At 32.7% G+C, this 24,414-nt stretch overlaps 3 protein-coding genes across 4 annotated transcripts; 1 reads left to right on the plus strand and 2 right to left on the minus strand.

The window, feature by feature from the left end:
* Positions 1 to 35: 35 nt before the first annotated feature.
* Positions 36 to 6,615, plus strand: LOC148205414 (long chain acyl-CoA synthetase 4-like). The gene is made up of 19 exons (XM_088103194.1): positions 36 to 350; positions 908 to 971; positions 1,062 to 1,151; positions 1,318 to 1,374; positions 1,735 to 1,783; positions 2,144 to 2,220; positions 2,336 to 2,375; positions 2,461 to 2,555; positions 2,862 to 3,029; positions 3,151 to 3,261; positions 3,394 to 3,481; positions 3,663 to 3,729; positions 3,918 to 3,993; positions 4,095 to 4,212; positions 5,004 to 5,249; positions 5,339 to 5,478; positions 5,690 to 5,872; positions 6,021 to 6,140; positions 6,297 to 6,615. Exons 1-19 carry the CDS (start codon positions 199 to 201, stop codon positions 6,351 to 6,353), a joined length of 1,998 nt encoding a protein of 665 aa, XP_087959320.1. The 5' UTR covers positions 36 to 198; the 3' UTR covers positions 6,354 to 6,615.
* Positions 6,616 to 9,003: 2,388 nt separating this feature from the next.
* LOC148205415 (uncharacterized) lies at positions 9,004 to 14,398 on the minus strand. The gene is made up of 8 exons (XM_088103199.1): positions 14,250 to 14,398; positions 14,016 to 14,170; positions 13,712 to 13,929; positions 12,398 to 13,001; positions 9,988 to 10,491; positions 9,745 to 9,902; positions 9,488 to 9,612; positions 9,004 to 9,369 (listed from the first exon to the last, which is right to left on the minus strand). Exons 1-6 carry the CDS (start codon positions 14,345 to 14,347, stop codon positions 9,790 to 9,792), a joined length of 1,692 nt encoding a protein of 563 aa, XP_087959325.1. The 5' UTR covers positions 14,348 to 14,398; the 3' UTR covers positions 9,004 to 9,369; positions 9,488 to 9,612; positions 9,745 to 9,789.
* Positions 14,399 to 16,032: 1,634 nt separating this feature from the next.
* On the minus strand, positions 16,033 to 23,661 carry LOC148205416 (dynamin-related protein 5A). Of its 2 annotated transcripts, XM_088103201.1 has the most exons (16): positions 23,355 to 23,660; positions 23,188 to 23,251; positions 22,997 to 23,104; positions 22,722 to 22,823; positions 22,577 to 22,627; positions 22,408 to 22,469; positions 22,066 to 22,156; positions 20,192 to 20,256; positions 19,501 to 19,695; positions 19,295 to 19,414; positions 18,972 to 19,042; positions 18,641 to 18,866; positions 18,261 to 18,311; positions 16,938 to 17,166; positions 16,686 to 16,825; positions 16,033 to 16,321 (listed from the first exon to the last, which is right to left on the minus strand). In XM_088103201.1, exons 1-16 carry the CDS (start codon positions 23,481 to 23,483, stop codon positions 16,193 to 16,195), a joined length of 1,833 nt encoding a protein of 610 aa, XP_087959327.1. In that variant the 5' UTR covers positions 23,484 to 23,660; the 3' UTR covers positions 16,033 to 16,192. The 2 variants fall into 2 exon arrangements, with proteins under 2 accessions (XP_087959327.1, XP_087959326.1); XM_088103200.1 differs by having other exon boundaries at positions 18,641 to 19,042; positions 23,355 to 23,661.
* Between the last annotated feature and the right edge of the window lie 753 nt (positions 23,662 to 24,414).

Below are 24,414 nucleotides of genomic sequence, written 5' to 3' on the forward strand. Positions count from 1 at the left end.
AATAGAAAAAATAGACGGCAATGAGTAACTAACTAGCTTGGTAACGGAGAAAAAAGTGTGTAGTGATCTGAAATGAATGACCAATAATAGATTTGAATTAAGGTTAGAAATTGAGAAGGCATCGAGAGAAAAGAGAAAAGAGAAAAGAGAAAAGAGAAAGGAAAAGAGAGAAGAGACCATCTCTTTGTTGATTGAGGGATGGCAGAAAAAACGTTAATCGTAGAAGTGGAGAAAGCGAAAGAGGGCACAGAAGAAAGGCCATCAATGGGTCCTGTCTACCGTAGCGTTTTCTGCAATGATCCAACTCCTCCTCCCATACAAGGTCTCGACACATGCTGGGATATTTTTAGGTATACACAAATCCCATTGCAACTTTTTTTTTTTTTTTTGAAGCACAATGTCCATAATCATAATTAGTTATTGTTATTATTTCACCTTAATTATGCATAATGTAACATACATTTATATATACCAGTTCGGATTTGAATCTTGTGAAAAAGACTAGTCCCTTCTAGCAATGTGTCACATTAGTGTTTAAGTCACATTTGGAGGAGGATATTCATTACAACAAAAAACCAACAACCATGACAATCAACTCCCTATATGCTTCAATATATAATAAATCTTTCGGTTTTGTAATAGTTATATTTAGTTTGATTTTTAATGTATTCACTGCGTAAATATCTTTACAGTACTATTTTATATATATATATATATATATATATATATATATATATATATATATATATATATATATATATATATATATATATATATTTGTTTTTTTTCTGCAGCAATTGGTGAATAGAGAAGTTTATCTTATTTATACAACTTTGGTTGGAGGGGATGAGATTTACATTTAGTGAGAGATTATTTTTTTATTTTTTAATTGTTTGTGTTTGTATAGGATGTCGGTGGAGAAATATCCTACGAAGGCAATGCTTGGTGTTCGTGAAATTGTGGATGGGAAGGTAAACTCTGTCTTTCTGGTTAATTTTGTCATTGTTATTGTTTTTGTCAGTGTGAAAATGTGTTATCACTTCTGTCACACTCTTTTGTAGCCTGGCAAGTACAAGTGGCAAACTTACCAAGAGGTGTACGACATGGTGGTCAAGGTTGGAAATTCCATTCGTGCTTGTGGTTATGGGGAGGTGAGTAACACATGTTTTTCTTTATAACTTGTTTTAGTGTTTTAATGCTTTACTCCAATATTTTGGATTCTCACAACTTTTATGTCTTTAATAACTTGGTCATGAAGTCTTTCAATATTTTATTTTTTTACTCAGCTGAATACCTTTATACAATGCCTATTTTCAGGGAGTAAAATGTGGTATATATGGTGCCAATAGCCCAAAATGGATTATGAGCATGCAGGTACAATTTATTTTGACTTTCATTACTTCTATGTTGTGTTTTCTCTTTAAAAATTTCTCTTTCTACTAATACTTTTATGGAGAGATTTCTATTGAATTTGTACTTTGATCTTTGTTTGTTTTCTTCATCGAATACTTTTTATTGTATTGTTGATATGATTACTGTAGTTGGTTTATTATGATTTTGAATATGAAGGAGAACAAGCCAATTTTTTCTTTATTGAAACACGACTTTCTTCTGTTGAACAATGACTCCTGTTTATTATATTTAGTGTTCTGAATTACGAGATGCCGTTTATAGTGCTGCTAAACTAGCTTATATCTTTGAAATATTTTCTGACACATTGCAACATTATTGCAGGCCTGCAATGCTCATGGACTTTTCTGTGTTCCTTTATATGATACCTTGGGTATGTGCAAGGCTTCTTTATCATGTTTCTTCACAATGATGATGCATTGACTCATCCGGTTACTGAAATTTGTTTTAGTATTACACAAGATTTAATACTGTCAAAGACAAATCATCTAAACAATCTAACTATTGGGTGGAGGAACATGAGTGGCTGTTTGCATCCACAACTATTCACACGAAAGCCCTTTAGGGGTGAAGTGTTTATATTCAAAACTCGAATGTCCCATTGATCATAGAACACACATCAATAATCCATATCCATAGATTCTTTAACCATGAACATTTGCCATCATCTAGAAGTTTTCAAATGGTAATTGTAATGGGTTTTGACGTTTGATACACATGTATGACTTATTAGGGTCTGGGGCTGTGGAATTTATTATAAGCCATGCAGAGGTCTCAATTGCTTTTGTTGAAGAAAAGAAGATACCCGAGGTTTATGCCTATTCAAATCATATATTATAGTATTGCTACGAGGGATTAAGAATTCTCTAATAAAAATTTCTATTACTAGCCAGCCTAATTTATATTTGTTGTTGAAACTTTTCAGCTGTTGAAGACATTTCCAAACGCAGCAAACTATGTCAAGAGTGTGTTTTTTTTATTGTCTACTTTCATTCTTAAAATATTGACATATTTGGAAAGAAATGATTACCTTTATTTATTAATTTGTAGCACTTGTGAGTTTTGGAGATGTTACCCCTGAACAAAGGCAACAAGTTGAACAGTTTGGATTGACCATGTATTCATGGGAAGACTTTTTGAAAGTGGTGCGTTATTCATTTGACTAATAGTTAATCTTTCTCTTACTATTTAGCTGTAAAATTTCATTGAAAATAGCATGCAAGAGTGATTGCAGATACTGCCAAGTAGTTATAGAAGGAGTATCTGGAATTACTCTGAAAACACAGTAAAAAGTATTATATTCCTGTGTCTGTCATTATTTTGAATGATAAAAAAAGGAATATTTTCTTGTAAATGTAAAATCCAGTTCAAAAAATGTAGGTGCATAGGCGAAAGAATATTTAGTGGTTGTTTTTCTCAATCCTCATGCAAATTTTTGATGTCTAGAGCAGGGTCATGATCAGACTTTTGATCTTCCTGAGAAAAAGAAAAGTGATGTATGTACAATAATGTATACCAGCGGAACTACTGGTGACCCTAAGGGTGTATTGATAACCAATGAAAGCATTATCACACTTTTAGCTGGGATTGACAAAGTTCTGATGAGCTGCAATGAGAAAGTAAGCTAGTGTTGGCCTTTTAATGAGTTCTTTAAAAATGTATTCGTTTAAAAGGATAATCAATATTTTTATGTATCCTTTCTTTGTCCTTCCTAACTGTCATCCATTTTCCTGCTTGCAGTTGAGTGACAAAGATGTATACCTATCATACCTTCCTCTTGCACATATCTTTGATAGGGTCATTGAGGAGGCAATGATAATGCATGGTGCCTCAATAGGTTTCTGGCGTGGAGTGAGTATATGTCAAATATTTCATCACTGAATGAAGGCTTGATATGATTGTTGAGCTTTAGATTTAACTTTATGCTGAGAAAAGTCAAACTTTGCCTTTGATATGTAAACACGATTTGTGCAATGATTGCAGGATGTCAAATTGTTACTAGAAGACATTGGGGAGCTAAAGCCAACCATTTTCGTTGCAGTTCCCCGTGTACTTGACAGAGTATACAATGGTAAGTTTTTCCCGTTGTTGACAATTTAGTGATCCTTCTAAAATCATGTGTTGTAGAATTCAGGAATGACATACTTTCTAAATTATTTGTTAGTTATTGGAGTAGTCTTTTTCGTTAATTCCTTTTTCTCCTGTTATTAATCTTTTTGAACAGTATTTCCTATCCTCAATTTGATAAACAGGTTTGAATCAGAAGATTTCTACAGGGGGCTTCATGAAACAGACAGTGTTCAATTTCGCCTACTCATAGTAAGTAACTATGTTTTTTATATGTCACTGCTATCTTGCACAAAACATGAGATGTTCGACTGTTCCTATCCTAAATCATTTCACACAGAAAAGCTCATTTGGATTTTCATTAGGTTGAATATAAAAATTACTGTGATCACTTGCCATAAATTATAAGATTATGGTAATAATCTTTTTTGTTTTTGTAGCAAGTTGCATAGCTTAGGTAAAGGGCGAAATCACGAGGAAGCATCTCCACTATTTGACAAAATTGTATTTAATAAGGTGATGCAACAATATTAAGTTTAATTCCACACTCCTTTGTTATGAACAACAAGTGCAACCAAATTGCTGACTAATATAGTATATTTTTGTAACTTGATCAGGTAAAGCAAGGTTTAGGGGGAAGGGTACGTATTATTTTGTCTGGAGCAGCACCTCTATCCAAACATGTGGAAGGTTATCTGCGGGTGGTGACTTGTGCTCATATCCTACAAGGATATGGTATGCTTTTATTTAATTTCAATTAATCTTGTTCGTGACATACTATATTTTTCTGAATATTTTTTACAAAGTAAAAAGTTCATTTGGATGAAGAGGATAAAACATTCATGGAAATTGGAGGAATAAAGATCCTCTTTAATCAACAAATGGAAAATAAAATGTAATAATCAATGCAGCAAACATTGTCCAGTCCTAAAATCTAGAGTCAAAAATGGAGCAAACATTATCTAGTCCTCAAATCTAGAGTCAAAACTTCTCCAAGTGGAATTATCAATTGCAACATGCACCAATCATATAGTAAAGAACATTGTACATAATGTAAAAGAATAAACTAACTTGCAATTGAGGATCAAATTCAATAGTATAGGTTAACTTCAATCAAGGTAAAAGAGACCATCTTATTAAATAAGGTCCACAACTTCATGAGTACAAGACCCATCGTTTTTGTTACCTATTTTTGGAAGTGTAAGCATTGTATTGATATATAAACCTCTTGAGAGTATGTGATCTAAGGTAATTTTCTACTACCGTGACTTTTGTAATACCCACTTATTCACAACACTTATAACTTAAGAAAAAAACATGTTTATTCAAATGTAGACAAATTTATGAATAAATGCTGTGAAAGTTACTCTGATCTCTTGCCACTCCAATTTTGTGCATGTGTTGATATGAATTTTGTGGTATAAATATGTATGTCAAGTATTGATGCATTTAATCTTCTGTTTGCATGACTGCATGTGTTGTGAGAGCATGGACTTATTAATGCGTTTCTGCTGAAATTAAAATAGGTCTAACTGAAACCTGTGCGGGAACCTTTGTGTCATTACCAAACGAAAAGGACATGCTTGGCACAGTGGGGCCTCCTGTACCATTTGTGGATGTGTGCCTAGAATCTATTCCTGAAATGGGATACGATGCACTTGGAGACCCACCAAGAGGAGAAATATGTGTGAGGGGAAGTACAGTGTTCAAAGGGTACTACAAACGTGAAGACCTAACCAAAGAGGTCATGACCAATGGCTGGTTCCACACAGGTTCATTTGTCCCTGTTTCAGATAATCAATCTTTGCTACTATATGAGTTGCATGGCCACATTTTATTCATGAATGATCTATCTAAACAGGTGACATTGGGGAGTGGCAACCAAATGGAGCCATGAAAATTATTGATAGGAAAAAAAATATATTCAAGCTTTCACAAGGAGAATATGTTGCTGTTGAACATCTGGAGAACATTTATGTTCAAGCTTCTGTCGTTGATTCTGTATGTCCTCTGAAAACTTATCTTTTTGTTAAACTATTTTCCCAAAAAAGTCTTGAAAAATGTTGTTTTGTTGTAGCATATGGATTTGTGAATGATATTAAAATGTTTAGTTTAGTGTAAATATATAAATAGAAGTTTTAATTTAAGTTTCTTTTCATTCCATGCATATAGAATCATATAGATGTTAATTCTTTTTGCGGCTTTATTTCAGATATGGATTTATGGAAATAGTTTTGAGTCATACTTAGTTGCTATTGTTAACCCCAACAAGCAAGCAATTGAAAAATGGGCAGAAGAAAATCATATAACTGCAGACTTTGATTCTGTCTGTGAAGATTCGAGAACAAAAACTTACGTAATTGGAGAGCTCGTCAAGCTTGCAAAAGAAAAGAAGGTCTATTAACATTTCTCTATTCTTTATATTATACAATATATATTTTTAAGTACGAATAAATTTTGATTCTACTTTATTCTCTGTGTGTTTATTGGTACATACATTTGTTGAAGCATTATACGAAGCTGATATTATTTGTTTTTGTCAGTTAAAAGGTTTTGAGTTTATTAAAGCAGTTCATCTTGACCCAGTTCCATTTGACATGGAACGTGGCCTTATGACTCCGACATTTAAGAAGAAAAGACCAGAACTGCTTAAATACTATCAGGTACAAATTCTCATGGATTTATTCAGTATCATAGAACTTCAAATGGAATGCATGATGGTTTTCTTTTCTCCTTACTTTGTTATACAGGAATTTAATCTCAGAACTAATGCATTTAGGTTTTTGTTTTAGTATTGACTACAATATTTCTGTGCACAGAATACCATTGACGACATGTATAAAACACTGAACGAAAGCAACAAATCCAATGCTTGAGATATGCTTTTGGAGCCAACGAGACGAAGACAATTTAGTTTATTCATGTGATTGCACTTGCTTTCCCTTTTCGTGGTTGTGTAGATTATTATTCATATAGATTGCAAATAATATGCATGGATAGCTGCTCAAATCATAAGCTGGAAAAATATGTTTAGATAGATAAATTTATATTTGAAATTGTTAAATTATTCATGTTAACCATGAATAATAGTTATTGCTTCTCTAATACAATATCAACTAGATTTTTTCAATATGAAAATTTTCCATATTCCCTATCATACAATATTGAGCATGTTTTAATTATATATTAAAAAAAAACCCGTTGATTTTAATTATCCATTCTGAACTTATGTCACGCTGATCAACTTCTAGTGCGAACGTTATATCTAATTTAATAGTATGATTTTTAGCATCAATGATATGAATGAGTTTTGTCATATTTTATTATTGCAATTTAAATTATATTCAAGTGACATCTTATATAAATTTAAAATAAGACGTATTCACAAATTACAAAAAATTACATGTAATGAATATGAATAAATTAATAAATCATTAGTTACATTTATTATACTCAATACAAAAGCTAAATTTAATGATTGAATCATAATTAAAAAGTTAATATATTAGATTTATTAATTTTTTCTTTCACCAATAGATATAAAATGTTTTTATACCACGAAGCAAACAAAAATATCTTTCTGTAATTTGAAATTGATTTTTGGTAAAAATTTAAAATGAGAAGCTTAAAATATGAAAGTTTTCTCCATTAATTTAAGTCTTTAGCAACATTTAAAAATGAAAGACAAACGAAAGGAAATCGTCATTAAAATTATTTGATTATTTAATTATTTTTTAACAGTTTTTATATGTATCAAAAATAAATTATCAATTACAGCTGTATAACATTTATGAACATTTTTTTTCTTTAAATAAAATAAAACTACATTAATAATTACTTAAATCAGAATTTATTTAGTATCATATTTAATTATAAACTTATGTAAAACTTAATATTTATTAATTATTTTTAAACAATGTACTTATCACTACTTAGCAGGACCATATTTTAATACCTAGAAGATTTGGTGTGGAAGAAGTATCTTATTTTGTTTAAATAAATTGTTAAAGTACATATATAGTTGAAGGAGTGGAATCTACTTCAGTTGATTGGACATAGTATTTAATGTTATAAATTTCTACATTATTTACACTAAAAAAATAAACTATATATGTTTTATTTAAAACGTAAAAAAATTATTTAACGTATTATTAAGTCGACCAATAATATATAAGTATACAATTGAGTTAAATTGTGTTCATAATCTTTTGGCGTCAAGGAACAAACAGACATTTTGTGTAGTTGACAATGGTTTCATATTAGCCTAATAGTAGACTATGAATTTCTCTTGTAATATTTTATTTGATTTGTAGTTTTTTACAATATTTATTTAGAGATTGTTGGGCCTACATCAGCCCAATCAATTAGCCCAAAATTGTTAACCTTTAGGTCAATACTTGTTAGCCCATTGCTTCTTACACCCATCAAATTTCTCCCTCCACCCTATAAAAAACTTTTCGAAATCGTTTTCCGTAGTTGCAGGAATCAACAGACTACTCGTTACAGTTTACGTTGACTTTTGTGCATTGTTATCCACTGATCAATTCCTCTAAGAATTATGGCTTTCTTTATCTTGTTGATTTGTGTCTATTTGTGCATATTATCTTGTTCTTCTGGGCAGATTGTTCATTTGTGCTTGATACTAATAACATCCAATTTTAGGGTTCATAGTGTATAAAAATTATATATAAAAACATTAGAACTGGCAATTTAATTATCCATTGAATATATAAGAAACTAGTAAATCTAGCTACAACTGTTTCTGAATTAAAATTTTCATCAAATGTTAAAAAGTAGAAGTCTCCTCTGCTGTAAATATAGATGGTTTAGTCGCCTGAACTTGTGTTTCCTATTTTCGTGAAAACTTCTACTTGATGTCTATAAATTCCATTAGATTCAATTGATTCTTTTGTTGATGTAATATCGATCCACAAGTGCTACGGCAAAAAGAAGTATCGTTAAAGACTAAAAACAAAAAAAATAGAACTGGACTACCACGAGAAGGGTATTTGTTGATTCTAGAAATACATACATTCCACTTCATTGCTAAATAACTCCATCAGAAGGATTGGCAAAAAAGACTTGCTTTTACCTTTCTGTCAATAGAATAATAACTTTTAACTAGATATTCTATTCTTAAAACTCAATTAGATTGTTCCTATCTAGATCATGCTTAAAACATTATATCAATATAAAATTATTTAAGACGCTATTTACATCTGTCAAAATTAACACGCACACAAATATTTACAATTTTGATTACCATCTTATTGTTATTCATTTCTACAAAATTTTAACACAATCATGATAATATGTAATTTTAACTATACAGTAAAATAATAAAAATTACATTCAATAAAAAAGGCGATTGAGTTATTGAAAATGATATAGTTAGCATAACTTACAATGGCATCGTTTGATCCCTTCCTCAATTAGCTGCCATTCCAGCCTGTCCTCGATCTGATTGCTTAATAAAAGCATAGAATTTTACGAATAACTGTGAATTGTGATTGGCTGAGTACGATGAAAACACAAACTTAAGTGCCAATTTCTGTATATAGTGTTCCTTCTCATACAACTAACTCCCACAGTGTAGTACTTCTCCTACCCGAGTACCCTATATAGGAACAATAGACACCGAGGGAACAGGCTGCTTCTACATATTTATATGAGAAATCAAATAAAAACACGAGCAAGACACCTTGAAATTGTCCACCCTTCAGATTTATCATAATTAGTACAAACCATCACAAAGTGTCATGGAGTGATCTAGTGCGTAGTTAACGATTTGTCTGAAGCAACACCATCCTGATGACTGCAATCTTCTATACTTGGGAGCCTGCAGAAACTACTAAGTAGAAGCAATCCTTCCCAACATCCCACGTGTCCACTCTGCACCCCAATACAAAAGGCACGTGTCAGCCAAAACACACAATAATATCACTAAACCTTTCTTAATCCACGTTGCATATCTACATGTAAGCCATGGTAAGTTGGAACCAAGGCTCACCATCACATTCGATTTCTCTAACAGAAACATGATTCTTCTTTGACCATGTGCATTCGAATTATGAACAAATGAACTACATCGGACTCGGGCTATTAATCCTCTCTGTTCATATCACATACCCTCGCCTGCAAAGCAACAGAAATGCGCATACCCAGCATAAATAGGAGGAGGATATCATAATTTAAAATAAAAGCAAAGCAAGTAATATTATAAAATTGGCTACGACTAAGAAAAACAAGAAAATGAACACAAATTACCAATGCCATCAGTGCAAACAATTATATAAAGGGAGATTTCACCATTCAGTCCAATTGTTTCTCAAATGTTGAATTGCTACTCTCACTACTAGATGCAGGAGGCAAGGACGCAAACTGCAATGCAAGTAACTCATCCCTGCTATACTTTAATCTTTGATCTAAGTAAAAAATAAATGAAAACAAATCAATTAGATAGTCATATAAAGCTAGAAACTTAAAGATTAGAAGGTAAATAGAAATTACCTGCAAGATACGGTAATACCGGAGCTTGATCTTTCTTCTTAGCCATTTGCAAAGTCCTAGAAGTTGATCGAGATGGAGAGGAATGATGAGGACCATTTTTATTAAAAGGATATACTGTACCAAGTTCATGTATGACTTCAACTTGTGGATGACGTCTACAGAATGACAAGATAATGTCTTCTGTTAAGAGCCAACAACCTCTGAGGTCCAGCAGTTTCAGAGTTTCAGGAGCCTTAAATATATCAATCCCATAATTTGTCAATACCGCATCACAAACACTAAGATTTGTCAATTTTGGAATTGACGATAAATAGTAAAGCGAGACGTCTGCAAGAGAAGCACTTTTAAGTGATAAATATCTCAGCTCTAAGAAGCTTGACAAGGGGTATAAAGCTTCATCCCTAACTTGCGTATGCTCCAAATTCAACCTTTCTAATTTAAGATTTTGCAAAGCCATCAGTGAGAGTGGGGAGTCCACATCAATCTTTCCTGGGTGTAGAAAACCTAGTCGCAAATACAGAAGGTAAGCCCAAAAGACAATTTTTAAACCAGAAGCAGAAAATGGAGATATAAATGATATGAGAGATGCAATAATACAAACAAAATGTAGACAGTTCGAACAGTAAAATAGACAAATAGACAAGAAAATCACAATTTGCTATATCGAAATGATCCACTATAGCATTAACTGAATGCTTAATAAGAAGTAAAAGTGAACCCTTGGAAACAAAGTGAACAATTATTCAAGGCACTAGCAAAGATAGCAAATTGAGGACATTTTCTATCCGAGAAATTAAGGGCAATTTCAGTTTAAGAATTTTTTTTTTTCAGTTGTCTTTGCACAAACAATTACAAAAATGTCAAATCAGTTTCATTCTATTTCCTCTTTTAAAATATTTGTTAGTAAGTTATGAAAATGATAGTTTATTTTCACTGTTTATTTTAACAATCTCTAAAAACCAGAAATATACGGAGAACAAAGTCACATTTTGGTAGTTATATGTGAAAATAGAAAAGGTTTCCTCAAACCAAAAAGGCCTTAAAAATACCGTTTAGGTTCACTTACTACAATATAACAGAGGGATTTTTCGTGTTGAAATTATGTGTAAGTAATAAAACTGGTTAAAAACGATAACAGAGTGGCGCTCCTCTTCCTTGAAGATACACCCTCTCAGGCCTAAGGAAAGGCCAAAATAGCATGCGAGCCTCATCCACTTCACATGCTGTGAATGTAACAAATAACCACACATCTCCCGACATTTTCCCTCCACAACTAAAAACCTAGGAAATAATGAGAAGCTATTCCAATTGCACCATTGACTTGCCTCATGGAATAAGTGAATCGTGCTGGGACATACAGTCTTGGGCTGGACTCGATGGCCCTCATCCTCCAAAGGGTCCCGGGGAGTAATACTAGCAAATTACAAGGGAGGTTTTATCCCAATAGCCATTTTTGCCCAAAGCTTTACCACTACCAAACCCCACATTTACAGTCCAATAAATATTCCAATCTCAGTATGACATTTGAATTAGAATATAGTGTAAAATCATTCAGCATAAGTCAACCACCTAATTTTCTTTATAAGAAATGCATCTCGTTGCTATAGTTGTAGCTTATTAGGGAGCATTTGGTTTAAAAAATGTTTTTCTATTTCACTTTTAATTATGAAAAGGGAACCGTATTTTCAACTTGTAACCTGCTTTCAAAGGTTTGTATAGAAATTTGTGAAAAACCTTTATTGGTTTTTTGTTTACACTGTTTCCTTTACAAACTTTCGAAAATAGTAAGTAAAATGAAAACAAAGTAATTAAAGATACAATTTCTAGGACATTTTCTCAAACAAATGGCCTTTTTGTGATTAAAATTGAAAGCAATAACATTTTCTCAAACAAGTGGCTCCTTAATAATATCAACCCTTGATTTCTAGGATAGAAAATAGCTATTTAAATCTAGTGTGCAGTGCACCAACAAAAGACACATTATTCTACAACGTAACTTGATTAAGACAAAATATTGGAAACTGAGTTGTCCTACACATGTTGATGAAACCAAACAGGAGATGTTGAATATCTGGCATAATATACGATTTACTCTTAGTAGGGTTTCAAATCAACATCAAGATCAGAAATTAAATAAATGTTAATCCAAAACATACTGCAAGCACGCATCTTTTTGTGCTTCCCAAAAAAGAAGTAAAGGAAATGGACGACAAATAAATTAACAAACACATGTTAGTCTTGCAAAGAAGTTCCTGGTAAGCAGCAGCCCAATGGTAAAGTAAAAGGGATCAATCAATAGGCTGCAAAAATGGTAGGATTTAACCAGAGTACAGCCTATATCTGCCACCACAGGTAATGCACACAAATTTATAAATCATATTAGAAAGAACTATGTCAACTGATCAAATACCTTTAATGTATGTATTGCTCAGGTCAACATCCTTTAATGAAGGCATCATACTGATAAATGAGATGCCAGTGTCATCCAATGGTGTCTGAGATAATGATAGAATTTCAAGGTTGGGAACATGTCCAGCTAAAATCCCTAATCCAGCAGAACTAACCCTGGTACCACTTAGATTCAGACTTTTCAAGTTAGCACCAACACATGCAACCATTTCAACTGAATCGTCCCCCATCATGCATGAGCTGAGATTGAGGTGTTCTATTACTTTCATTTTACTTAAGAAGAAGAATTCATGCAGGCTGGTATGGGCTACATCCAAAAAGGATACCAGATTTGTATTTGCATACGAGAAGACTCCAGATTCATTCAGGAATGTAGCCCCAGAGAAAATAAGCTTTGCCAAAGGAGATTTATCATCTTCAAGTATAGAATCAATAGTACAGTTACTCATGTCCAGGCATTCAAGAGATGATAGTGTGGGCAATTTTGTGACACTGGTCCAAGCAAGATTTAGATAGGTCAACTTTGGGAACACATTGAGAACAGCTGCACCTTTATTTGATATTTTACTACCCCAAAGATCAATATATTGTAGCCTTTTCAGTACCTAGGAGGAGGGTGAAGCGAAACGGTACAGGTCATAAAAAAATAAATACACATATTTATAAGACCATTTTTACAACTTGAGAACAGAACACAAAATCAAGCAAACACACAGAAGTGTTTACACGCATAAACACATGCACATTCCAAAAAGCTAATACAGTGAATCCCCGACTGAAACAAACAATAATGTCTAATGGCGAATTCAAGCAAGTGATTCGGAAAAAAGCTGACATCCAACAAAGTGCTGCTTACAGCAATCCATTACAGCCCAAATCCAGATCATTGAAAAATAGGGCTAAACTGAACCCCAATTAAATACAAAACCATATCTAATCAGCACCAATAGAAAGCAATAAATAACGATTTTGGCAAGATTTTCTAACTGATTTAGAAGCAGAACAAGACCAACGGTGTAAACAAAAATAATCTTAGAAATAACAATCAAGGATGAAGTAAACAATGTCTCACTAGTTATAAAAGGATTCATTAACAGTAGCGTCAGAATTCACACAGTTATAGCATCCAACAAAATCCAACTCTTGAAGTGCGCCTAATTATCATGTTCATCTAGCAGCATAACAAATTCCATAAATATTATACAATTACAATGAAAAGAAACAATAATTTCAACATAAATTGATGGAGTAAAAAATCACTGACGTATAGCGCTGATTATCGAATACACTAGCATCAAAGAGGAAAACACAATACCTGTAACGAAGTTAACGACACGTCATCTACGGGCAAGCCACCTAAGTCGAGAAGAGACAAGTTTTCAAGAGAGGCAAGAAGCTTGACTCCTTTGGCAGTGACGCCAGTTTCTGAAATGCGCAACTTCTCCAGATTAGGAACGGAGAGAAGATGGCTAATCCCGGCATCGTTAACCTTGAAGCACCTAGACAGATCCAACTCCTGAAGAGTATTCATTCCTAAAACCAATTAAGCACCACGACTGAGCCATCTTGTAAAAAGTGACAGCCAGAATAAGTGAGAAGAATGAGGATAGATACGACACCTGTAATTGGCCAAAGTGCCGAAGTGGTGATTCGATGACAATCCGCGAGATTCAAGTAGCGCAAGTGACGAAAAGCTCCCAAATACGCCATCCACTCCGCGTCCACGGAGCCGTTGTCCCTCACGTCAACCTCTTCGGCGCTGTGTTTGAAAACCCTAACAAGGAAGGAAAAAATTAGAAACGTGAATGGAACATGATTGTGTTGAAAATGAGGGATAGAGAGAGTAAGTGTACTCGAGGAGGGAAGGGTAGAGGAGACGACGGGCGATGAGCCGGCGGAGGAGAGCATCGGCGACAGGAGAAGGTAAGCGATCGAGACTGCGCCTCTGCATCCGCCATTTTTCAACGCTTTCTTTGCTCTCACATGCTGCCTCTATGCAGAGTCCAACCAACNAACGACAATTCACTTTCTTCCACCGAGATATGATATAGCTTTTCTTAGGGGGAAAATGGCATAAAGATTAACAATTATTTCCAGCAATTCTCCAACACAAATTTTCTGTTATAATTTTAATTGATACGAGGGATTATGAAGGAGTAGAACATTTAATAATGTTTTTTCAACATGCTTACCAAATACATAGAGTAAAATGAAAATAATTTAAATTAATATTGAAAAATAATGATCGAAATTAATGTTATTAAAAATATAAAAAAATGGTATATTTAAGTGTCAAACTTGCATGATACTTTATCTTAAAAATTAAACATAATAATAATAAAATTATTAATTTAAACAAAAATTCAATAGATATCTATCCTACTTTGTTCTTTCTCAAAATTTTCCCTCTTCTTTTTTAGTATTTTATTTTTGCTTTTACCATATTTCTTTTTCATTCACCTTTGTTTTTGTACAATTTTTTTATCTATTTATCTAAATACTGTCATTTATATAATTTCTTTATTTTTATATTAATGTTAATATATTTATGTGATTTATTATCTTTTTTAATGATTATTTTTTAAAATAATACTATTTATTATCTAAATAGTATTATTTTTTTCTTTTCATTCTTTCCCACATTCCTTAATCAAATTGTAAAGATTAATTATTCATTAAAACCATTAGAATTTCAGGAAAATAAATGGATGCAAGGTGAAAATAAAGTAAGGTAATCTCTAATACATAAATATATATAATAAGTTTAACTTACACTAAATATCAAGGAATATTTAATATTTAAAACATTCATTTACTACATCATTATTTTAAAATCAACATTAGTTTATTAGTAAGTGCCTTAACTTTTCTACAAAGTTTGATATGTAAGCAAATAAATAAATGATATATATATATATATATATATATATATATATATATAGAATTTATTTATAGTTATAGATAATTTTCTTATATGATACAATTTTTAATGTATACCAATTAACACATAACATTATATAACTTACATAAAATATCACAACATTCAATAACTTTATATAAACTTTAATTTTAATTGATCATTCGCGGAATTATAAATATATATTACCTTTATTGCATAAATAAAATTTTACAAAAAACAATAAGAAATAATATGATTTATACTTTAATATTTTAAGAAAGAAACAAAGTTGATTTTGAATTATATAAATGAATTATGAAATAATTTCAAGTCAATATAACTTTCATATATAAAATTCATATAACGTGTTTATAACAAATTTCGCATGAATAGCGTACAATCGAGTTACAAACTCAGTAGTGTCAGCAAAATTGTAGTTCGGAGACGACAATTTGGAGCATGGAAAGACTCGGTCAGTCTAAAAGGAAAGGACAAGTTATTCATTTTGAAGTTCAGATAATATATTTTTAGTGTGAAGGAGTCTGGATCTCCAACAAATAACTGTGACCAAGGAAGTGTTGACAGATTCAACCTTCGAATATACTACCCTAACTTTTCACACACTTTTCATTCAATGTTTATGCAACACACATGCTCAAATAATTTTTGAAAAATAAAAATTGGGCAGTCAAGATTCGGGAAGACTAAAAAATGAAAGATTTATAATCACCCAGATATAACCCAAAAAAATCAATTTTCTCCCTTTTCATAATCGTCGTCCCATCTATCTAAGATGACAATATAAATGGACCAGATGACAATAAAAAATGAATATTGAACTGGAAATAGCAATACCACTAACTCTAGCTTTCGTACAAACGTGATGAACATACATATCTACTTGGACCAAGCAACTGCATCTATTTCAGCTTGTGCACTCCGGTACAATTCTAGTCTCTTTGCAAGAGCACTACGTCGTTCCATAATTGCAGGATCCTCATTCAGCAAGGAGGACAAACGCTTGGTCTGCCAAAACGAATTATGCAAACCGTCAATACTTAGATTTATTTAGCCAATATCAAAGCCAAATGAAATAAAAGCCCATACATATTGTATCAAATGACAACTCTTCATCAAGAAATCAAATAAACACTATAAATGATCAAAATTAAAAATCAATGATCATGTAACCATTGGTGAGAACTATTGACTATTGCACGAAATAAGAACTCTAAACATTGCCCATCCGGTCTTGCTTGAATGATTAAAATTAAATGATAAATACACATGATTTTTTAAACAAGAACAAATATAGATCATTATATTCGGAAAAAATCAAGATAAAAAGAGAAATGTAACTCAAACTTTGGAAGAAAAACATTTTTTTTACCTCCATTTTGCCTAGGTCTGTGAAAAAGTGATAAAGTAAACTTTGTTTTGCCTCCCGCACTTGACAATAGACAATGGACTTGGGAATTGAATGCCTCAGTGTAGCACAGACCATATTGACATACGACAAAATTGTTGTTCCTGTTTATAAGTGAGTTAGTGGTTCATTTCAAACATAATGAGGAACATACACATCAAACTACAAGAACAAATAAGTAATATAACAAGTGAGAATGCAAAGAGTAAAACTTACCAATTCGCCTTAGATATGAATCATTATATCTATCAAAAATTGAATGAGTGGGATTGCCACCCTTATCAACATCTTGAGGAAGCTTCCGAAAGAAATCAACAGTCAGGTAGCCACATTCCATATCAACTAGCTGCAGTGTTGCTCTTTTGCTTTCGTCCCTCATTCTTTCAAGTGAATCAACAGCTGCAGCCCCAACCTCAACCCGGAGGCCAGGATACTGCTTCAAGTCCTGTAAATCAGCCAGGTTATTTATTAGCTGGGAAAATTGTGAATCCATAGAACTTAGATTAGCGGAAAGAAAAGATTCAAACTATAGTATATGTAAAGTAAAAGCGGGTAAAATTTCAGATCATAGTTTGATCATAAATAATCATAAAAGACATGAAAAGGACAAGGGTCATCAGTCCCAAAATTGAAGCCTGTCTCCATTACTTTGGAAATTCCAAAATAGATCAGCATTCAAAAAACCCATACAAATTTCATCTAATAATGAAAGACAGGTTTATTATTATGTCAAAAATCATCTTAAATAATTATGGCCAAGTCTCTTGAAGCCCTCTTCACAATGTATTGTAGGTTAATTTTTTTCATCAAACCATTTGAGAATTCGCGAAGCAAAATACAGAAAGGGTTAGATATCAATGCATGCTCTCAGCTTCTAAACTGAAGCATTAAAAGTAAAGTTCTATCATCTTACAATTCGGTTATTATACTCTACTGTAGTAAATATAGGTCGTTAAATGGACAAAATGGTCAACAAGGGAAAAAGAGGGGGAAGGGTGGAATAGTAGAAAACAGTATGTTAAGACAATGTGTACACAAAGATTGAGGACTGTTACTGTGACAACTACTGAGAAAAAAGATGTCAAAAAGTCAATTAAGGTGGTTTGAACTAGTGCAAAGAAAGCTACTAAAGACACGTGTGAGAAGAGTAGACTGCATGGTTTCTAAACCAGGAAACAGGTTGGTAGAGTGAGTGTAAGAAAGAAACTATTAAAAGTATTACCAAGTGAATAATAATATCATAGAAATTGTTTTTTAGATGAACCCAAAAGCGTCTTCTGACACATAGTTAACCTTGCCTATTGGGATAAAGCTATTGTTATTGTTGAAAATGGTATTAAAACATGAACTTTGTCACTGGAATGCTAGCGAAAACATCAGAGTACTAACAAGTACGACAACTTGTCACTCACCTATACAGCAGAAAAGTTAAATAAGTACTGCTAGGAACATGCTAAAGTTCACAATAGCTTTGTGAACATCAAATAAAGTTAAAAGAAATACTCCAGAAATGTTAAACATGTATAGCCAGGAACGTACCACAGTCTCACTGATAGCTTTGTGAACCAGGTCCTTTAACAGGGCATGAACCTGGGAGCATTTAAAATGACACTTCAATGAGCATGAACAAATTAGCAAAAGATTCAAGTGGAATGTGTAAATAAATCAATCAAGAAAAAAGCACACAATACAAAATATTAATTTTGAAAAATTCATCAACTTACAAACTTTTGACAAGATTGAAATTCAATTCAAGGTTTTTAATGATTTAATCAACAAAGAGGCTAATTTGTCAGCTAAGAACAATAAGTAAAAGGAGGACCTTCAATCAATAAAACTTTTTGTATCTAAATAAACTTCCATTGAGGAGTGATTATCAGCTATGAAAATTAGATGATTCACATATGAAGAAATCATACAGCATCAACAGCTGCCTCAGCTGGGCCCCTAATAGTTATTAGAGAAGATTCAATGAGCCGGCGATATCCTTGTTCTGGAGCTATTAGATGAGGCTGGTACCCATCAGCTTCTGTAATAAGCTTCCTTATATTTTCCATCGAAAGCTGCTTATCAAACTGCAACCTTTTTAAAGCAGCAGGGAGCTGATTGTCAAAGACATTATAAATTTTATCACCTCCAGGCCGCCTGTAGTAGATCAGACAAATAATTGAAGTTAGTTTGAAACCAAAAATGAATGCAGCACGGAGATAATTTTGAAACAAAACTAGATTATGAAAATTAAACACATACACGCCATCAAGATGATCTTTAAATATTTGATCAAACGAGCGGCATATTTCCATGATTGAGTACAACTTGCCCTGCACGTGTTGGGTAATGAGTCATTAAAAAAGTTCAAACACTAAGCTAGAATGTCAGAAAATAGAGTGTCAATGAGAGAGAACATGAATGAATAAATCGCATTACCACAGCGACCATGAATGAATAAATCAACTAACATATTGTGGGAATGGATATTTACAGTTTGTGCACAATGGCAGAAGTTTAGAAGGACAGCCTTTTGACCAATGAACTAACGAAATGACAATGGATTTTAAAAAGAGAAAACTTACCCCAGCATCAGCTGCAACAGGCTTTCCCAAACGAGTTAGTTCAGCTTCAAGTTCGGCTATTGTTTTGTTAATAAGAGATTGAATGCCAGGAATTTTGGACTTGATTACTGTTTCCAAGTGCTGAGACATAAAACAAGGAACTTTTAAGTACAAAAGCAATACATTTAAATATAAGTCAAACAATGCTACAAATCTTATCTTTATACCTTTGAGAGCATCTTTGCCAGATGCTCAGAACCCATTCTGTGTGCAAGGTGTTTATATTCAGGGGTAGTATTGAAGTACTCACGTTCTCTACGCCTAGCAGCAATCATGTCAACATTCTTGTTTATGTCTTGTTGGGATCTATTCACAACACCAATCCAGGGAAACTTTAACCTATATGCTCTTCCTTCCAACATCTGAGAAAAAAAAAATATATATATGCCATACACATCAGTACTTATGAAGTAAGTAATGAGACTATGTTCAATTCTGTAGTAGAAAGAATATTTCAACTTGTAAAATCATAAGCCTGGTAGACACTGCATTATCCTCCTGATCAATATGAAACCATGACTAGAGTCCATTGAAATCAAATAGTTCTGTTAAAAGAATAAACATGAATTTGGTTTCAATCGAAACCAAGCTCATTTTTATCAATTAAGGAAACTCAGTGAATTCTGGTGATTGATTGATAATTGGCATTCTTGCTGTTCCAGTAAAAGAAGGCCATTCTTGAGAAAGAAGGGAACTAGTAGAGCAGCATTTAGGGAGGGAGGTATAAAAATCTAAATATTTCATATTCACAGCATAAAAAAATGTCTTGATGCACCTTTTCCATAGTTATGAGAATCCCTAATCTTGCAATGAATTATCACATTATATTGGTATTGATATAACAGTTCTTTGACTTACATCAACAGCATCAGTACCCTTGTCCATAAGATCAATCTTTGTCAAAACTCCAATGGTCCTCTCCCCTAAAAATTTGAAATGAATAAACCAAGAATTAGAACAACTTACTTTCTTTAAGCTGATCACTTCAATATAACGCTTTTAAAAATGAAGAATTAAAACAATTAGAACCATGATGAGAATTTGGCCCTGCTGAAGTGAGGGGGCTCACTTCAAAGGATAATGTGCTATTGAAACAATTAATTTTCTTAATTGAATTGTGATAAATATATGCATATGTATAACGAAGTACCAAACTACTAATCACACTCTAATTTTATAATTATCATTTAATTTTTTTAATTGAGTTTGTGATAAATATATGCTGCTACAGTTATGATATTTTCCCTAATTTGAAGTTTGATTTTGGAATGAAGTTTGAAAAGTGGTATGTTGTTATCATTTTATCTTTCCTAATTTGAAATTTGACTTTGGAATAAAGTTTGAGCAGTGTTTTTAATCGTTGCAAATTTGATCTTTTATGTTTTGTTTAGCTAACTTAAAGTTAAAATAAATCTAATGGCAGGTTATATGTTTTAGGAATTTCAAATTGGCTAAAGAATTGTTGGTACAAAGACAAACCTCTTTTTCATAAATCGTGGAATCATAAGACAGATAGTAGATTTTATTTTCCACAAAAGTATGCTATGTGTGTGTGTGTGTGTGTGTGTGTGTGTATCTTAATTGGATTTCATTTTAATTGAGACTAATTTAGCCAAGAAGGTAAAGGGAAACACTTTTAATTTTTAATTGGATTTTGTTAATTGAAGCCCCATTCACCAAGAAAGTGAATAGTGTTGCATCTGGAAAATAAAAAAAAGTGAACTTCAATCACATTAATTTTTAATTGGTTGATGTTGCAGCTAACGACACACAGGTGAACTAGGTTTAGGTTTATTTGAATTGAATCCACTTATCCAAAAAGGTGAACGGGTGGCCAATTTAGATAAAACGGCAATCCAAACGATTTTATGATCCGACGATGCTAGGGATTTTACTATGATGCATAGGATATAAATCAAAAATACTATGTAAAATTGTTGGATCTTACAATTTTACAAGTTAAATCTCGATTTTAATTACAAAAGTTACAAATGTTCTCTACATGCTAGAAACTTTTAATGTTGCACAAATGCTAACAAATGGATTTAAAATTTATTTTTTCCATTTTGTTTTATCATTGGTTTAAGCATAACTATGATTGAAAATATTGAATGACTAGAAATAGTGTTTAGTTGGAGTTAGATTTAGCTGAAGATCATGAATTTAGACAAATTGATGAGATTTAATGGGCAACTTGTTAACATAATGTCTAAAGCACTTAGAATATCAAGTTTGAAATTCATAGAGCTCAAACTTGGCATTTCTATGTCAAATCACAAAGTTGAGTGTCAAAATTAAGATATTTTGGCGTATCTAAAATTAGATTTTAGAACAAAGTGTAGACAGTTTTTTGTTATTTTTGCAGATTTAATCCTTGATGTTTTATTTTAGTTAGCTAATTTAAATTTAAAATAAATTGAATGGCAAATTAAATATTTTGAGAATTTCAAATAGATTGTAAGTCTATACATAGACATCCTCATTTATAAATTGCAATGGCTACTTCTCTTCAATTTAAATCTCTCTATTTTCTCTGCAAGTTCCAATATTTTTATATTTTGTTTTTAAAAGATATTCCAACATACACACACACACACACGTATATATAGCTGTATGATGAACAAATTATCGCATTGGTTATGAATACTCAATAACAAATGAAAAACTCCTACAAGTATATGCAACAAGAAGAGTACTCAAAGATGAAAGAAAACGAAATATTTTGAAATTACCGGTAGGATCCACTTCACGGGAAATTTTAATCGCATCAGAGGTTGCGAGATCTTGATTGGCTGGTGAAATAGCCAAAATTATACAGTTTGGCTGCAAATTAACATCAAATTCAGCATAGAATATTTCCCACATGGAAACATCTTTTCAAAAAATGTCTACTGTGAAGCTAATAATCAGAAAAAAAATAAACACTAGCAAGATTTTTGCTTTCCAAGTTAAGTTTTTCAGATATGTAAAATGATGATTGTAAAAATCATATGTAAATTATGCTTGCTAACGATGTGTGTTCCTTACTTTCTTAAACGAGAAATTTCCAATCACGGCATTATAATGAACCATACCTTCTCAATGTAGGAGCGAACCATATCCTCGATGTCTTTAACAATACTGTCCGGTTGCCCCTCTATATTTTTCGCAAAAAGATCAGTCAGTATCTTATGCATCATAAAATTTAAGAACTCCCATAGCCGATAATCATCGACAGTAAAGACATGTCAACTAGTTGCTTACCTACAGCTACTTTAGTAAGCCCGGGAAGATCAATGAGCGTCAAGTTGACAACTGCAATAGTCCAAGAGGTCGCTCAAAGTCAAACAAACGGATAGTGTGATTGATCTACTAAGCATTGTCACAGAAAAACAAAATTCAAACGCACCATTAGGTGAGTATATACTAAGATGAATCGGAACAGTAGAAATTTGTTTGGTCCGTCCAGTCTCTCTATCAGTTTCATCTTGAATCTCCTTCCTCACAGCAACTACACAAATTAAAGATCATGATCACGAATAACAGTCATACATAAACTGAAATTCATCAACAGCATTAAATCAACCTTGGAGAGATGCTTATACATATAAACCATTTATTTATTTACGAGCAATAGCAAAGAATAAAGAGGTTGTGAATTGTAACTTGAGAATAGAAAAGTACCAAAATCGGTGAACCTCTTCCTCGGGAGGTGTAGGAACTCAGCGTACTCTCTGCTTCCTTCCTCAAGCTTGTGAAGCTGCAAAACCAGCGGTCGCCGCGTAACAATCCCTGCAAGACGAATCGGACGAGTGAGTTTCAAATCAGAAGCATCGATTAAAGGAATACATAGAGAGAAATGGAGCGACGATGACCTGATCCACGAGGTAAGAAATCTTTGCCGACCACGCTCTCCAAGACGGAGGACTTTCCTGAGCTCTGAAAGAGAAAGAAACACGATTCGTCATGATTCGTTTCTAGATGAGAAAAGTAGTGGATATGAGAAGAGTAGTGGATAAGAGAGAGAGATCGGAGGTGTGACCTGGCCTCCGACAACGGCGATGGCGGGAAGAGAGTCCCACAGTGTGGGGAGTGCAGTGTTTTCTCCGTGATCGCCTAAGGCGGTGCAAGCTCTCTGGATTTTGTTCACTAAAGAGATGAGATTCTCCATTCGGATCTCTGAGATCTGTTCGCTGGATCGGATTCAGAACGCCGGTGACGGTTACGGAGAGAAGAGATAGCGCGAGGATCCCGATTGGTGGTGTGTCGATTGTGGTTCAGGGGTTCGAAAGGGGAACGCGGAGTCTTTTTGTACGGAGTGTGGGTCTGGAATTTGGTTTGAAAAGAGACGTGATGCCAACGGGATACTATCTTTTACGGTCCTGTAATAATCTATTAGCAACGCATTTTACTGCATAGTCGGTCGTTGTTTCCACTGCTAGATTCTTGTTCCGCTGTCCTCTCTCTAATGGAATTTTACTTTCTTCTTAAGAAAATTAACCACATTTACTAAGGTTTAAATGTAGTAGCTTTGTTTGGTGCGTGAACAATTTTTATGTAGTAACTTTGTTTCATATATTTTAAAAATGGACAATTTTAATAATAATGTAGCATAATTTATTTTTATTTGTTTAGTTATGTGAGATAGTGGAGGAAAAATAAGAAATATTAAGAAAATAAAATTTTATCCGTAGAATTAGATTAATTTTCTAGTTTAGTGCGTGAACCAATTTTGTCACCGTATTTTTAATGGTTGAATTTTACTTAATATATTTGAAAAATAGACGGTTTTAACCTTGTTGTCTTACTTGTTTTGTTTTAATTTATATATTTTAAAATTGAATCGCCCCATTTTATTTCATACTCATGATAAATTTCTTGTTTTGACAAAACAACAATTGTCAGAGCTAAATAAACAGCAAAGTATAAAGCAATATCCAGAAGATTGTAATGCAGGAATTATAAAATTCCATCTTATTTAAAATGGGTAAAAAGACATTTTGATAGATATGTTGAAGATAATGAATAAATAAAATACAAGACTAAAAGTTATTATTTGGTTTAAAAGAAACGTTATTTTAACGTTTACACAGACAAATAAA

The sequence above is a fragment of the Vigna umbellata genome, chromosome 1 (assembly GCF_029865625.1).
Source record: "Vigna umbellata cultivar VRB3 chromosome 1, Vumbellata_1.0, whole genome shotgun sequence".
NCBI lineage: Eukaryota > Viridiplantae > Streptophyta > Magnoliopsida > Fabales > Fabaceae > Vigna > Vigna umbellata.

Coding starts and splice junctions, on each gene's coding strand:
- LOC148205414 (XM_088103194.1), top strand. CDS start 199: ATGGCAGAAAAAACGTTAATCGTAGAAGTGGAGAAAGCGAAAGAGGGC. Junction 1,784..2,143: donor TCCTTTATATGATACCTTGG/GTATGTGCAAGG, acceptor ATGACTTATTAG/GGTCTGGGGCTGTGGAATTT. Junction 2,221..2,335: donor AAGAAAAGAAGATACCCGAG/GTTTATGCCTAT, acceptor GAAACTTTTCAG/CTGTTGAAGACATTTCCAAA.
- LOC148205415 (XM_088103199.1), bottom strand. CDS start 14,347: ATGCAGAGGCGCAGTCTCGATCGCTTACCTTCTCCTGTCGCCGATGCT. Junction 14,171..14,249: donor CTCTACCCTTCCCTCCTCGA/GTACACTTACTC, acceptor CTTCCTTGTTAG/GGTTTTCAAACACAGCGCCG. Junction 10,492..12,397: donor GAGCAATACATACATTAAAG/GTATTTGATCAG, acceptor ATTTGCGACTAG/GTTTTCTACACCCAGGAAAG.
- LOC148205416 (XM_088103200.1), bottom strand. CDS start 23,483: ATGGAGAATCTCATCTCTTTAGTGAACAAAATCCAGAGAGCTTGCACC. Junction 19,415..19,500: donor TGGCAAAGATGCTCTCAAAG/GTATAAAGATAA, acceptor TTTATGTCTCAG/CACTTGGAAACAGTAATCAA. Junction 18,312..18,640: donor CTGAGGCAGCTGTTGATGCT/GTATGATTTCTT, acceptor AAATGCTCCCAG/GTTCATGCCCTGTTAAAGGA.